Source organism: Lingula anatina, chromosome 8 (assembly GCF_051362555.1).
Source record: "Lingula anatina isolate TDL-2025a chromosome 8, LinAna3.0, whole genome shotgun sequence".
Lineage (NCBI taxonomy): Eukaryota > Metazoa > Brachiopoda > Lingulata > Lingulida > Lingulidae > Lingula > Lingula anatina.
In genome coordinates this window covers 5,276,906-5,294,335 of record NC_141774.1, presented here as the reverse complement: position 1 = coordinate 5,294,335, position 17,430 = coordinate 5,276,906, and the positions used below count along the sequence as shown (strand labels likewise).

General features: G+C 35.5%; 1 protein-coding gene across 1 annotated transcript in view; it reads right to left on the bottom strand.

The window, feature by feature from the left end:
- LOC106180466 (uncharacterized) overlaps nt 1-17,430 on the bottom strand; it is a 104,434-nt gene that overhangs the window by 70,656 nt on the left and 16,348 nt on the right. The window contains exons 6-10 of the mRNA XM_086994118.1: nt 6,525-6,665; nt 6,200-6,338; nt 4,625-4,780; nt 4,019-4,146; nt 3,685-3,840 (exon numbers count right to left, since the gene is read on the bottom strand). Of these exons, the coding sequence (XP_086850244.1) occupies nt 3,685-3,840; nt 4,019-4,146; nt 4,625-4,780; nt 6,200-6,338; nt 6,525-6,665 (720 nt within the window). The remainder of the gene's footprint in view (nt 1-3,684; nt 3,841-4,018; nt 4,147-4,624; nt 4,781-6,199; nt 6,339-6,524; nt 6,666-17,430) is intronic.

The following is a 17,430-nucleotide window of genomic DNA, read 5'->3' as shown; positions in this document are numbered from 1 at the left end:
TTTGAAGGGACAACATTGTAAGCAATACTTGCATATTAAACAGTTAGATAAATCATTAATTTTGTCAAGCAAACTAAGTGTAAGAGATCAATGTGTAATGAATAAGATGTGTAGCGATTCAATGTTATATCCAACACATGGCTGTCGATTGGTCGCGTCTTGACCGTGGCTACCGCTTGGTGGATGATGTGGTAATGGACGAGTATGAAAGAAGCACATGGCGAGTGAGATCCACGACACCTGGTCACTTAAGTGTTTAATTCTAAATGCAAGTCCATTTGAATGACAAAATGAATATGTTACTAACTGAAATGCAGATTATAAAGAGTAAGAGACAAAGTCCATCACTTAAGCAAATTTTAACCAAAGCAAAATTTGAAAACAATTCCAAATTTGGAAACTTCAACAATACGAGTACAGAAATGTGAGGTATCCAGGTGCAGCACCTGTCCACTAATTAAAGAGGGGAGCCACCTAACATTTAAAAAGGGACTTACATTTAGAATTAAACACCCATTCACCTGCACTAGCTCAAATTTAATTTATGTATTGACTTGCAGTGGATGCGGTGAGAACTATATAGGGTAAACCGGAGACACTCTCCGACACAGAATGACCGTTCACAGACAACAAATAAAACAACCTAAATATCAATGCACGTCTGTGAGTTGGCACATTAGGGAATGTTCTATGAACATTTAAACAAAGACACGGCCCAATGAAGCCAAAGAAAAAAAAAAAAAATCCACAAATATTCTCCCATGGCAGTTACATTTTTTGGCGAAAAAATTCAAAACAGCCACCTTAGAATGGGGTGGGTCACCTAACTTTACATATCTTGGTAACCAAATATACCAAGAACAATTCTACTAAATGAGGCACTACCAATCATTTACAACAGCTTTCAATGTCACCAGAGCTGAGTGGGAATCCTTTGCAACGTCTTTCAAGGTCAAAGGGGTCAATGCCAAGGTCAATGTATAATAAGTGTAACGAAATGTCATCTTCTCTATATTTAAGAGGCCAGGGCCGTGACCCAATTAATTTGACGGAACATTGATTTTACAGAAAACAGCATACAACATTGTTTTAGAATATTCCATAACAGATGGGTATCTGCATTACTGCTTAGTAAGTGCACCACTCCTTTACAATCAATGTATTTCAATTTTTTTTGTATTACTTCTTTCCATATTTGAAGACATTTAAGAAGATAAAACTTCACAAAAACGTGCAAAATGCTTTGGATATTCCACTCTAATATGTTTGTAAACATGGCAGTCTTAATGATTCACGATTCATTTAGAGCTCCATTATAAAATAAAATGAAACAAGACATCCCGTTCAAGTGCAAGCATGATTCTAGCAATGGTTCCCAAGTTCCAAGGTTGCAACCACCAACATCGAAATATTATACATTACCTACTACAATTTTGTCACAAAGGTACGGTCCAGGACATCTGTAAATATAATATAATATAATATAATATAATATAATATAATATAATATAATATAATATAATGTGCTGCTGATTCGAATTTTAATTGTTTCTAATGTTCCTTCTCTTTCTCATGAATATACAGTAAGATCAGCAGACGAGACAATTAATGTTTTGAACAGCCAAACGTCAATTTATGGCAATATGTTTTCATCTTATGTGATTTTGTTTTTCAGTATATACAACATAGGTCAAAAAGGCTGTCCCATCCCCAGTTTCATGTGCTTTTATTTATAAATGATCATATCACAGGAGTTAATTGCTATGAATGGTGATTTTCATTCCAGATACCGTAACTAACATGATTATTGGTACAGAAAATACAAACTAGCAGTTAAGATGTCCACATTTTATATCATTTATTCACATTTATCGCATGTACCTCCTCAGCTCCAACTGTCATTTCCACGGAGATAAAGAAATGCCCATTACATTGAAATGACACTACTAAGAGTCACCAAATTTAAACACATTTATCATTAGGGTGTGCTAGTTAAAGGTCACGTGTCTATTATCATATGTGGCCACTGCGCACTGTATTTATCTCTTGTAGACGGTGCCACTGCCTTCAACAGGGGTAACAATTCTGTTTTGTAAGATAATGCCCCATGTTTCCTAAAAAGCTTGGCGGAATTAGTCCGGACTATTCAGGGTTTGGTTCTCCTCTGGATTGCACATTTCAATGCATGCCAGTAGGTTAATTATCAGGATCCAGCCTCAGAACATTGAGATTCTGCAACGAATCACTCACCACATGATAACTGTGAGCAAGTGTGCTGTCATAATCAAACCTGGATCACCCCCGAAGTCCCCTTTTGCAGAAGGAATGAAGTATCATTTGAGAATGTTAGGTTCAATGACCCCAGTACTACCAGAACTTGGTCAACCATCACTAGGAACAAGTTGTTGTATGCCTTAAATGGTCAAATAAGGGCCCGTAGGCATGTTGCAGAATGCATTTTGGAAGGTTTGTGAAGGATAATATTGCCGAAGTGACACGTTTGGAGAGAATTGCAAGCCCACGGTTTGAGTGCATTGTTCTTTACGGAAAAGAACGTTGTTGGGGGAATTCACTGAAACGTCCTCAACAAATATCTCACTCCATTTGTAAGATGTGACTTCAAGGATACTGCAGGCGTCATCGTCTGCTGAGGGATTTGTTGCTGAAACCCAATGTTCAGAGGATAGAGCAACCACCTTTGAGCCCTGTTATTAACCTTACTAAACATCTGTGACATGAATTGAAATGTGCAATGTAAAGGAGAACCAAACTCCTAATAATCTTGACCAACTCCCCCAAGGTCTTTAGGAAGAATGGGACAATATCTAATCACACAGAATTGTTACCCTTGTTGAAGGCGAGCCCCGCCACCTAGAGAAGATAATTACAGTACGCGGTAAACACAAACACAATTAGACTAGGAGTTTTTAACGAGCACACCCTAATGCAAAATGTTTGTAAATTTGGTGCCATTTGGTGGTGTCATTTCAATTTAATAGACATTTCTTTACCCCTGTGAAAATCACAGTGAAACGTCGGATTTGAGGGGGTACATGTTATACATGTGAATAAATATTGATATCTTCACGGCTAGTTTGTATTTTCTGTCTGACTTATCATGTTAGTTATGGCATCTGGAATGAAAATCACTATTTATAGCAATCTTCACCTGTGATGTGATCATTTATAAATAAAAGCACACGATACCGAAGGTGGGACAACCTTTGTTCTTTACGGAAAAGAACGTTATTGGGGCAATTCACCGAAACGTTCTCAACAAATATCTCACTCCATTTGTAAGAGGTGACCAATATTGTATTGCAGTTTTATCACAATCACCCCCTTTATTCAATAACCCTTAGAGGGGTTTCCTGAATTGGAGCTCCGTCACTGCGCATCTTGATTCAACGTCAGTTTCAGAGCAGGAAGCGGCTGCGCATTCATTCACGAGTATTCTCAGGAAACAGGGAAGAGTATTTAGTACTTGACCATCTCAGTGTTAAGGCTCGGGCATTAATTCGGTAAGAGCCATTACAGACCATTGCCAGCTATCATGTGCAGGTGCTAACACCCTATTGTAATTTTTGACTGAACATAATTTAAACTGTAACGTGACAGAGTTTGGTCAATCCTGCTACGTCGACCTGGGGATGGGAACAGGGTCTTAGATGAGTCTGAACTTACCTATTAGCGCCAAAGGCTTGATAACAAATCAGGTGGTGTCCGTGCTGTGCAGGGGCCGGAGTCCAGGTTATGTTAACCGAGGCCGTGGTACCATTTACAGTAACCATTGCACCCACATTAGCACCGGTTGGTGGAATGACGTTGATGGCAGTTATTCTATATGTGTGGAAAGAAGTGGATGTTATGAATATAATATATGCATGGGTGTGGATTATGTGCTGTCATGTCGATACGCAGATTCTGTTGTCAACTGAAGTCTTAAATACATGGCATTTTAAATTGTTGCCTGTTGTAGGCTGATAGAACAAGGAAGTGCTTACAAGTGCAAACATACCCACTGGGATAAAATGCTATTAAGTCCTTCGTGAAGGTCTGCCCAGCACGTAGGTTTTTTGTCTCTGGTGGAGTTGTGAAAGTGGGCGGGTTGCCGCAATTACAACCATCCTTTATGCGAGCAAGATACTGAAATATCCAAGTTATTTCACACATTATAAAACCCCAAATTATGGCAAATGAGAAATTCAGAAACACAATCGTCAATTCAAACATCAATCAATCAATAAAAAACCTGTCATGTATGCCTGTGGCAGTAAAAAGCAAAGTCATTTTCTGAATACGCAAGTGATATAGTTCATAAAGGGCCTTTTAAAATGCGACTTTTCGCCGATCTGTCCTACAAACGGACACGTGTAAGCGACGCGTGCTGCCACGTGAGGAAACAAAAGGCAGGTTCATTCTGGTGGATAATTATGGACAAAAAACTACAGGGAAGCAGCGTGTGTGCATAACAGCGATCTGGCTACGCGTTGAGTTACTATCAAAACAGTGCTATTTAAATAATAATAATGCCATGGGGTAGGCAACAATGATAGGGTTAACCATACCGTCCTTTCCAAGTTTTTTTTTTTTTTAATTTAAATACTTATTTAATATTCCTGACCTGTAGCGGGACCTTTGACAATGGAGTTGTTTCGTCTTTCTGCACTCCACCCTGTGTTATGTCTGTTGCAGGGAAATCTTCCAACATTATTGCTACTGCATAAAACCCACTACCGTACAGGCTTCGCTTAGAAGACGGGATGATAAGGGAACAGTTCTGAAATAAATCAACTGATATTTTACCCACCAAAGCGTTGAGTCCAATATGTTAGTTTTGCACTGTGGGATGTAAAATATTTCTATTGATAATAACTCACAGACATAGCAAGTTGTTTTGTTATATTAAACACGTAATTACATATATATATATATATATATATATATATATATATATATATATATATATATATATATATATATATATATATATATATATATATATATTTGACCGGCTACGGTCTGCTCCAGTTTGAGAATGATAATTAATATTTTTCATCTTTAAATTGGAGTCCCTAAACAGCATAGAGACGATTGACAAACACCCTCATTGGTCTTTTAATTTAAGTATAAATGTGGACATGTACACATGCAAACTTCATGATTATATTTCATTGGGTAATGGTCATAAAAGTAGATCGTGGATCTTGATCACATTTGTGATTTAAGTCTCACCTCTGTAATTGGCTTGCTACATTGCATTATCTTGTTATCAGATGAGTTTGGATTGCACCTACCTGGCTTTATTAGTCACCATGCTTTTAAACCAATTATATATCAGTTCGACATATATCAATACAATCTTGGAAACGATAACAAGTACAGACAAAGGCCAGAGCCTATTAGGTAACAGAGAAAAGAAACTGAAAACCCAAAACAAATTACCACTTGTTGACGCAAGTCTATGTGATAGCAACTACAAGATGGAGGCAATGCTGTATCATAGCAACCACGAGGGACCGCGAGAAATTGCGTTATCCATGCAATAAAACAAAATAATTTCAATGAGGCACAGCGCGCGCTACCTTGATAATAAGTTGTTCAGGCTCCTGTGGAGCTATCAAAACAGCTTATCTGAGACAATGGGCGAATGTTTACCCAAACGCACATAGCTTCAAAGGAAGATGCCGCGTTTCACGTCCTTCTCTCATTATGTCCATGCCGTAATTCAGCCAGCAATGAAACCACACGTGTATGGCATTCGAAGTGCATTCTAGATGTTCTCACTATATTTAGACAGCATTAACGATATTCCTAATGTGTTCCAACTACTTTCGAGCTGCATTTGAGAGCTAATACAATACAACCGGAATGTGCACGAATCATTCCAGGTGGGTTCGAAGCGCATTGTGAGTTATTCTTACTGGTATTTTGAAAATTCTTCATTATGCCCCCGCCACACTAGAGGAATGAGCAAGAATGCCGCCGGAAAGACAATTCTTTGTGCACTCCTGGATAATCGAAGAGCATTCTAAAAATTCCGTGAGCATTCTAAATATTTTTACCCATTCTTGTGGCATCCCGAATGTTTTTGTCATGTCAAAAACTTTCGAAATGCATTCCAAGTGGAAATTGATTTATATATATATGACGATAAGGAAGAAAAAGAGAGAGAGAGAGAGAGAGAGAGTTTACGTACTGGATACAAAGTTGACCCCGGAAGTGGCCCACACACGTTGCCGCACTCAGCATATCCAATTGCCCAGCGACATCTTACAATATCCCCATCTGCATCAACACTCGGGATGTCAAATTGATAGCCACATGTGATATCCATGCTATTGATAATAAAAATAATGACAAGAACCATTTTAATTATAGTGGATCAATGCGTTATTAGCGAGCTCCCTAGCTAATTATATTAACTTTTTTTGCACTAATCTTATTCATCTGTGATTAAAGTAATATGGTGTTCCGTGAAAATTTACTTGCATTAAACACGTTTTGCGCCACCAAGTACTTACCTAACCAAGGGGTTACTTGTGGTTACAGGGCTTGCATTTGGTTTTCCCGTGTCGTTTCGGATACCAGCATTATATTTAGTTGTAACTTTTATACTTTTTAAAGATCCTGTTTCCAGTGGTACCCAGCAACATTCGGCAAATCTGAGATGTTTAAAAATGTGGAATAATGAGATACGTAAATACAACAGGGGTACCCGTTGAATTGATTTAATAATATGCTTTAAAACGACCGAGTAATATATGCATCATTTAGGCCATGAACCGTACTCTTTCACTAATGGGTCTGATTTGGTCTTACAGTGCATTTTAAGACTAAAACTAGTCTGAGGCGATCTTAAAGAAATAAGGGATAACAACTGTTCATTTTGCCCAAAAAATGAATTTTTCTGGGGTATACAGCAATTTCCCATATTTACCAATGGTTAATGAATCCATTTCTACATTAAAAATTGGTCCCTGTTTTTATTTTATTTATTTTTTTTCTAAAAAATATGTATTTATTGTGAAATTTAGATTTAATACGAATAGTTGTTATCCCTTTAAGTGAGGTGTCTTAATTTGATCTTAAGACTAAAAACAAACTGAAAGTCCAGTGAGTAAGACTGTAACTCGTCTGACTTCAACTGAAGTGGTAAAGCAGTTATCTCCCCTCGCACATTTATCGGAGCCTAAAATATAGCTTCAAAAGCAATAAAAAAGGTACATTTATTTTAAAACAAGATATGCCTTTTTATTTGCCACAAACATTCGAAAAGTCACTTCAATCTACCATAAAAATATTCAGTTTTAATTTTATTTAAAATCTTTTTATACTGTAGGGATCCATTATTAGAATTTCACACTTAAAACAATGTTTTCGTGATTTTTCGCTTTTAAAGTAAGTCAGACCAACTAGCCTCAGACTAGTTTTAGTCTTAAATTGCACTTTAATACCAAATCAGGCCCACTTGTGTTGACATAAAAAAAAAAAAAAAAAAAAAAAAGGACGAATTATCATAGTGATTTTAGTAAGGCCTATGCCTCTATTGTCCAAATATGTGGGATAGCAGTATATTGCACACCTTATATAACTCCAACCCACCAGTGGCAATTGCTTTTTTTTTCAGATGGGGGTAGGGAAAAGGAAATATGAGAACGATAAAGATATATTAATATACCATTAAGGAGTTAGTGTATGAGACATTTAATTCCATAAGTCAAAGATTCGTGACAATTAGTCAGGAGTCATTGATATTGGGTCAGAGGTCACAAGAGGTCACAGTTTATGAGTTTCTTAAAATTCAAACAAAAAAGTTTTAAAAAAACATTGTTTGAATAAATGTTTTAGCATTTGAGGAATGATTTGTGACCACGCTTAAGTGTAATACTTATGACAATTTAGAGCCTCAAGAATTTCATAAAATTATGAAAATGAATGTGAGGAGAACAGTCTTAATATCCCCTATTTGAAAGTTGGGGAAGGGGGGAGAAAGGGCTTACTACATCAACATGGTAAAATATATCAATGAATTATATATAATTACGGCAATTAGTCAAGGGTCAGTGATAATGGGACAAACGTCAGGAGAGGTCATATTTCATTGATTTTTCATATAATTAAGCCAAAAAATATTTTTTAAACATAACTTAAAGAAAAATGGTATAATTGGTATTTTGTCAATGAATCATGAACATGTTATACACCCAAACCCAATATAATGGTGCAATCGATGTCACAGGCATGCTCTTAAGAATATCCAGTGCATATATTGCAAACTATATTTGATTATTTTAGGGTCCCACATGAAGAAGTTTGTATCAAAGTTTCACTCTCCTGTAACAATGAATAATAATAAAGTAAATCATCATCTAACCCCACTTACAGTTTAAATATTTATAGAAACAGCCTCGTCATGTATAGTTTACCATGAGTGAAACACTACAAAATATATTGGAACGCAGTATAAAAATTAAAATTGAGCGACCCGGAACATACGTTAACATACGTTTCTGGAACACATATTACCATTTAGGGCTTTTTTGCAAAATGTAAAGACATGGTGAAAATTCAGATTTAAATTGAAACAGTCGTAGATTTTTGTTCTATACACGTAGATATTTTTAAAAAAGTGAATACAACTTTGAATTAATTCAATTTTATTTATGGACACATGTTTAATGCACCGCAATATTGGGTTTGAGTGCACCGTCCTAATATTATGTATGTGTACATGTATTCCATCTACCATAAGAAGATTAGAGGCGATTATAACGACAGAAAAAACAATAGAGGGAGTGTGATAATTATAGGGTCGCTAAACGGTTTTTGAAGGAATACAGTGACTAGCCTAATCCCCTGGTTGCCTGGGTAGGCACTCCCCCCTTAGAGTACATATGTAAACAAACAGTCTCTCGTAGCGAACTATCCTTTTGTTCAACAGCTTCGCGCGAGCAGCGGATTGTATTTGTAATGATACTATATAGCCAACGGCAGTTGAATCTGTGAAAGCTGTTATTTGATTCATTCTGCTGTGTCGGACGTTGTGGACCAGCCCAATAAATTTACTCTGTGACATGAATTAATTAATAAAACATGCCTGTTGAAAAGGGGGCTTTTCGTAACTAATACAGATTCACAGGTAAGTTGTTCAGAAAAACACCGTCACCGTTCAGCGCCGGTTTATTCAGGAAAGCGTATCCTCCGCTTGGATCACCGGCATTTTTTTTTATCTGACAAATAAGGGCAGGTGTCAATTTACGTTTTAGCTATTAATTCTGAATTTACTAATATTGTGGGCTAAATTCGATGTCAGATTCAAAGACATGACGCAAAGCCACCAGAGTGACTGTTTAAATTTAAAAATATTATATTTCGTTTTCTTCCTGACGTTTTTTTATTATCATTTGTTGCTTCACTTGTTGCACACACTGAAGATCTAAGGCAATTATGATACCATCCATTGTATGATAATCTAAGCTAGCCTTCACATTTAACAGACAAAATTACTCAGACCTTTCAACACTACCGGCCTCCTCGAGAATCTCTTCATTTTTTGACATATCTACTGATTCCCCGATTCAGCATAAACGCCCCCTGATTTATCAGACTAGAACGCAGGGAGATAAAATGTGTCGCTAGATCTTGTAAACACTCAGCGAAATGCACCCTGTGACTATATTCAATGTGCCGTCACTAAATTGCTTTATCCGATGGTTTCATGAATTGACGATAGTAACTGCAGTAAAAAAGAAGAGAAAATGTGAAGACAAAACAACGTCGGTCTTTGTGTGACTGTCAGAAAAAAATAAATAAATACATAAACAAAGGAACCGAGATAGCGATCATTTAAACCGCCGCTGCTGCTTTTACAGGTAGACAACCTCGTTTATCATTTAGATGCTGAGGGATATCATAGTAGCTACAGTAAACTGCATATCAAACCTCGGTCCAAGTCATGAAAGGTTTAAGCACAAAACGAAAAGCTGATGGTATTGTTTTTTTCATTCAAGACAAAATTCAGTATCTATGATGTGTGACAATAGGGACTTTACAAAGCTTTACGTGTACTTAAATGTATTCCAGTAACATATGGATTTAGCCTAGCGACGAAATCGTACCTCAACCTGAGGTATCCCCGATGAAAGCACCAGGATGAACACTGAAAAGCGGAGTACAATATTTTTTTTTTAAATATCGATTACAACATGCTGTACAATGACTGAGTCGTAAAAGGGTTAATGAACTTCTTTGTCTTAAAAACAATTCATTTTGAAATTAAAAGAAGCAGTTTTTCGGGAGGCATGGGAGGGGGAGGCATAGTTAACGTCAGGTGATTCATTTAAGCCGATGAGTGTTTCACTATCAAATATGTAAAGCATATGTCATAAAAGCACTATAATAAAATTTTTGTTACAATCTGCAACATCTGTTCATGTATATAGCAGGGCGAAGTTAACGTCAAAGGTAAAGCACAGAGCATTGTGAAAGTTACATGTATTTCGCTACGGAGTATTGTTATATTCTTCATGCAGTTTTATACAAGTAGCTGGGATAAACACTGTGAACTAGAAACAGGCTTTATTTAGCTTTAGCTTTACAAAACCAGTCTTGCTTTGATTTGGTGTTAACCTGACACTGGTTTTAAAAGAACAAATATAGATATGTTGGATGGATTAAATCACCGGCGTCGTTATATTTTAACTAAATGTGTTCATTTAAACAGTAACACATAATATTTATAAGTTGTCTGTCGTTCAGCTGTATGCTCCCCAGAGAGGTGAGACCGCCAACGGAGTGCACCAGTGCAAAAATAACCAGGCTTCCTTGACTTAAATATTCATATATGTAATTGTATAACTTCAACCTTCGGGTTGCGATTTCTCCAATAAAGATTATTATTATTATAGCTCGCATTATAAGCGAGTAGCCAAACAGTGCCGATGATCAATCCAAGTAAAATCTAGGCAAGTATTGTTTACAAAATAGACCATGATGAATAAACCTACGTTTTAATAAATAATCAGGACAAGGTTCGGTTATTGTCACTTAAAAGCTGTCGATCAAAGACGTTCAATGAAATCACAAATCATTTGACGATTAACAAACGGACAGGTTCAAGGGGCATTTTTGTTTCAGCTAGGGGGACTTCAAGTAGAGGGTTCAGTGAAGGTTTCCTCGGATGTGGTGGCAGTTGAATAGAACAGTTTTGTCCAAGCTTCCTATCCCGAACTACTGAGTTAGAACAAAGGTCTAGTTACACGTACTGTGCAATCACAATTAATAGATCAGTTGCATACTTGATTGTTTTCCACCCATATATCGCATGCATGCATTCTTACTTGAGTGATCTAAAACAAGTCGCTAGAGTTCACTGTTTGTAACTGTAGCAAAATATGTTCGACATGGCGTTTCTGCACGGCAGCCGTAGACACAGTAATTGTATGGGCATGGTTTAAGCTTGTTCGAGAGATACGAAGAGTTGCATTTAACGATAGATAGCGAGCTATGGTAAGACCTCCTCCTCTTTAACTGATGATTTACACTGTAAATTGACCGTACTCTCATGTATTGTGTGATCACAATGTCATAGCCCCCCTGTTGCACGTTGGAGTTGGATTCTCCTTGCGCCTCTGTCAGTGCACCTCATTTTATTTAAATATAATAATATAAATATAGTATAAGTAATATATTTGTCATGTATTGTCCCTTTTTTGAAAATGCCATTCGCTGTTTTTTTTTTTTTTTTTTTTTTTTTCATTATCCTTCATGTTTTATAAATACTTGAATCAGTAAGTATGTAAATAAATTATTCATTTATAAATTAATGCGATAAATTTTTTGAGGTTGATGCTGCCGCTCATGCATGTTAATCAAACAAACAATACTTAGTTCAATTTTTGACTACGGAAAAATTCATATTGAATGGAATACCTGATAACAAATTTAATTAGCAGTTTGTTAGCAACACTAAAAAGATAATGAACTGCGCGTGCCAAACTAGTGAGCAAAAGGACAGTTCGCTACGGAAGACGGTTTGTGGCACGCGGTAGCATGGGTTCAAGCCTCTTACAGCTATAATCCTCTCGCCACAACAAACAATGGGACTTTCTGGCTGATGTATCCTGCTGTTAATTGCACTTTGTTACAGCAGATTGTTGCGCTCGCGCTGGACCACAGATACCGGTGTCATGGGGCTCACTCGCCTAAGGTATTGCGTGTTATTACGCCTAAACTATTGTGTTTTTACGTTCAAATATTGAAGGGATTTGGACGGCTCTCCATTGTTTGTCCGCCCCCTTCTATTCACAGGATAGGGATTAAAACATTTGAAACGTTTTTAAAACGTTGTACAACGGACATATAATTATTATTACTACTGAATAGTGTTATGCTTTTGAACAAAGTTCGGAGCCCCAAGCGTCTTTTTTAGAAAAAAAATGTTTACTTATTGAATGTGAAGATATCAGTCACTCTTGAACGTTAGGGTGTATATACTTTTTCATAAATATTAATTTTAGCACCTTTTAAATGGAACATTTTTGAGGCTATAAAATTATTATTTGATTTGAGAAGCCTTCTTCACAGAGTCTGAAGTCTTAAGTCTCGTACAATTTGGAAGAAGTCAGGTAAATAATTATTGTACAATGTACAATATCTAAAATATATCCATCTATTCCTTTACTATTTATATAGAGCACATATTACCATGCATTTGTCGATCACTGATAATACTGGTAAATCAAGGGTCAACCATGCTCACTTTATAGAATTAAAATCTAAGCATTATTGGTGAATTTTAAGGTGAATTAATGACTTTTAGGTGATACTTCTCATTTACTAAATATATTTGGCTTTAGTTCTAAAAGGTTTTGTAAAGCAAAAAAACAAATTTTGAAATATGTCAGATTGAATACAACACCCTTTATGATTAGCATTGTGCTGCTCAACATCACACAGTATCTGGCCCCCCGTTTCACAAAGAATCTTAAATCCGTAGTCGACTAGCTCGAGCTGGGTGGCCTAGCTAGGTCGACTTATCTGAAGTCGACTAGGAGTGTTTCACAAAGAATCTAACGTCTTAGCTTGGCGTGCTTACCGTAGTCGACGCGCACGAGAAACTCTTCAAGAAAAGGAGGTGTAAAATTGCAAAAGTTTCACAAGACATGACGTTTCATGGCCTCTTTCGGCCGAGAACGATCGTTTATCAACAATAAAAGTCGACCAAAACACAAACAAAGTTTGTTTTTGAACTTAATTGATTAGATTAACTTCAATACAACTTCAAAGTAACAGTTAAACATTAGCTTGTCGTGGGACACTACTGAGGGACGTCTAGCGGTCAAAAACATAAACAAACACGCGATCGGCTGGGTAAAGTGGAATTTTATTTTTTATTTTAATATTCCATAAATGTCAGTGCTATTCAAGGATATTATAACACAATATCTTGAAGGAGGTATGTTCTTTCCAAATTTTTGTTGTTTATGCTCTCATTTACCGAGTTTTAGTTGAGCTTGCCGACTTAAGTCTCCTCCCGAGGAGGCTTGACATCGTCGACTTACAGCTAAGAAAAAAAACGACGTAAGCGACCTTTTAGATTCTTTGTGAAACGGGACTTAGTGACGTAACGACCTAATTACGTTGGTAACCAAGCCCTAAGTCAGGGAAACCGACTTAAGTTTTTTTTGTGAAACAGGGGCCTGATGTCCAGCGCTTTAAGGTGCTTTTTAATTCATTTTACACAACGGATATTTTTTCATCAAAACAAAATGTAGAAATTAGAAAAAAAACATTAATATGAAAATAGCAATTAAAATCAATTATAAATTATGCCAGTCACTGTGTAGTAAATGTGTATTTGAAATAAAATATCAAATTATATCTTATTTTATTGAAAATTTTAAAGACTAGTCTCTTAAGGGTATTGTAATTCTTTATTATCATCCAGATACCGAAATGGAGGATTTCCTGCATCTTATTATTCAAAAATGCATCTATCTTTGTGTTGATTTAAAACAATTAGAAACTCGAAAATATAAAATATCGGCGTTTATATTCCTTTTTGCAATGTATACATGTAAGCATAAGCAACTCTCGTCAATTTAACACCTTTGTGTTTAAAGGCAAGATAACAATTGTTACGGGGTGAGACTGCATCCCTGAGAAAGTATTTCATCACCCAAATTGGCAGAGCTGTCTAGAGTGTGTGGCTACAATCCCGTGCCGTCATTTTGGTTTGAATGTTTTATTATGGGTTTATGAGCTCCTAATTACAGATTTTCATTAAACAAAGGCATTAATTTGCTTTATCATCGATTAAAACTAACTAATACTTTTTTAAAGAAGGGTTTTTGGAGTACTAAATGATGTCATTAAATCGGTTTTGAAATGGTGACTGTGAGTGCTCAGGCAAAATAGACATTAAATGTTAAATTTTAACAAACTGATTTTCAGTTTTTAAGCCAACATTGCGATTAAGACGTTATCCGTAAGAAGACACATGCGTATATGTTAATTAACTTAGTCACTGAACACTGACGACGTATCTGTTACCCGAAGTAATGTATGTAAGGTAGTTTCACAAGGAGTTTTGGACGAAAGGTGGAAATAACCATGAATGCAACCAACAACTTCTACTGCCACCAGTAGATTGTTTTCCACATTATTTTTCCATTTCTTATGTATAAACCTTAATTGACAGATTTAGAATACCGAAACATTGGTTACAGTATAAAAAGTGAAATAGTGAATGTATTTTAATTCAGTATGGAAGAGATTAAAGTATCAATATCACTTATTTATAGTATCCAATGTTCAACCCAATAACTGATAAAAATGACAAAATACATTAAAATATTCAAATTTGTCTTAAGTCAAAGGATGTGGTTATATTTGTTAAGAAGCCTATCTCAATCTTTAGGTCGTGGGCCACATTTCTGCCTTCTTGTAAAGGACAAGGGCTGAATCTACTGAGTGAGAACATGTATGTGTACATGAGCGTGTGTGTGTGCGTGTGTGCAGGGGGTCATTGGGTCCTAGGTTTTCTTGATCGTCCTATGGATAAATCCAGGATATCATGGGTCAGGATGCTTACTGACAAATGGTGTGCCTTCTTTCCTATTATTTTGTACCTCTTCTTTAACCCCAAACCATATTTAGACTCTTATTCAATCAAATTGCCTGGTATTTAAGCCTTCAGTGTATATTTTAAACTTAAAAATTACCTATGTCCACCACATTGACTTATGAAAGTAAATTATCATAAAAATAAAATAAATTTGAATATTAACTAAATTGATCTAATTTACGTGTACACCAATTTCCATATAACCTTTGGAAATAACATGAATTTGGAAAATGTAAAAAAAAAACATAAATATTTTTTATTAAATATTAATATATTTATAAATTATTTCATATCACACAATACTTTCTATAAACACAACCGTTCACAGTCACTGAAAATGAAAATGAAAACTATAGTTTCCAGTCACAACATTTTTCAATAAGGGTGCATGTATGTTATAAAGTAGATATTTGTTAAAATTCTTCTCTAAAGCTCGGTTGCACTTTTCAGGTCTGCATTTGTTTTACCTTTATCTCCTCCTGATATTATATTGAAGCAGATTGAATATTTGTCATTTTCAATGTACAGTGTCAAAATGATACAGAATAAAAAGTACAACAAAATAATTAAGTAAAGTTATGTTCCTGCATGTCAGTGTTAAGAACAATCCCTTTTTCCTTGATTACTGAATCAGAATAAACAATATAGGCTTTTGGGGGAAAAGAGTGACTGAATGTGATATCTAGCCTCGTGTTATTGACCCATAAATCAAAAATTATACATTAAGTAGTAACAAAGATGTAAAAAAAAGATAGGGGTAATTGGTTTACTTGCAAAATATAACCAGTATTTAATCTTACAAATTACAATATAGGATACAGGATTATCTTTCTCCAATACTCCATTTTACAGAAAGACCCCACTGATATGCAAAAACAAAAGGAAAGAAAGAAAGAAAGAAAGAAATAAAAGAAATGATAAAATAAATAATAAATTCTGAAAAAGGTTCATATTCACAAGAAAGCTTTAAATTTGACCTTGGCTGACAATTTGACCTATTTCAAATGAGGCATGACTCTGTTTACAGGTGTCTGAATTATGAAACCTATTGATATATCGTAAAACTGCATAGAAGTTTGCAGTATACACTATATTTTCTTCAAAATTAAATCGAACGCAAAATTACATTCTGCCGACAGCCCGCTGATGTTGCTAGACGCTGATTCTTTATTAATCAAATAAACTGTATTTACCATTTTACCGTAACTACTATACCTCTATGTATATATACTATAACAGTTTTCATCAAGCCCAGAGGAAAAACAGAGATGAAACCCACGGAGTTCCTGGGACAAAATAAATAAATAAATAAATAAATAAATAAATAAATAAATAAATAAATAAATAAATAAATAAAACTGGGCATAATTGAATTTAATATTATTTAATGTAATATTTTAGGGAAAAATAATCCCGCCCTTCTGCAAGCAGGCTAGAAAGTCACCACTATTACCTCTATCCTCCCTTTTATACCACCCACGCCAATCTTCATTGCACGTACATTGAACTATTACTCATAACTGTACCTCATTATGTCATCCACCCAAACATCTCCAGGTACCTTCTTTTTCATCACAAAACGTGAATGCAATGATTTTCCGCTATACTAACGAAACGCAGAAAATATTAATTGTGTTGCTGTATCTTCATCTGTCTTTCAATTATGAGCAGTTTCTTTCCCCTAATCCAAATTCAAGAGGGCGTATTTTGACTAATATTTTCACATTCCATGAGTAAACTCATTCCCCCCCCAAAAAAAATAAAAATGCTTGAGGCTCGTAGTTTTATTCAAAAGCATAACACCATAACGTGTTGATGATCCATTCACCAAATTCTAATTTCTTACTCAATATTTTGATAACAGTTGTTGGCTCAAATTTATGAAAAATACATGACATATGACCTCTTCTGACATTTGCACCATTGTCAATGACCCTTGACTAATTGTCATGTATTTGTGACCAACAGAATTGATTGTCCTATCCCTTACATCTTTTATTATATGTTATCCATTGATATATATTTCTATATATTGATGTAGTAACCACTTTCTTTCCCTACCCCCACTTTCAAATAGGGGATATTTTGACAGTTGGGTTCACGTATAATTGCATAATATTCTGAAATAAGATACTTGAGGTTCCAGATTTTCTTCATAAGCTTTATATTAGAGCATGGTCCCAAACCATTCACCAAATACCAAAAAATATTTGTTTAAACAATGTTTTTTAAAAAACTTTTTTGATTCTAATTTTTGAGAAAACCAAATGTAAACTGTTGTGACCTCTGATCCATTATGA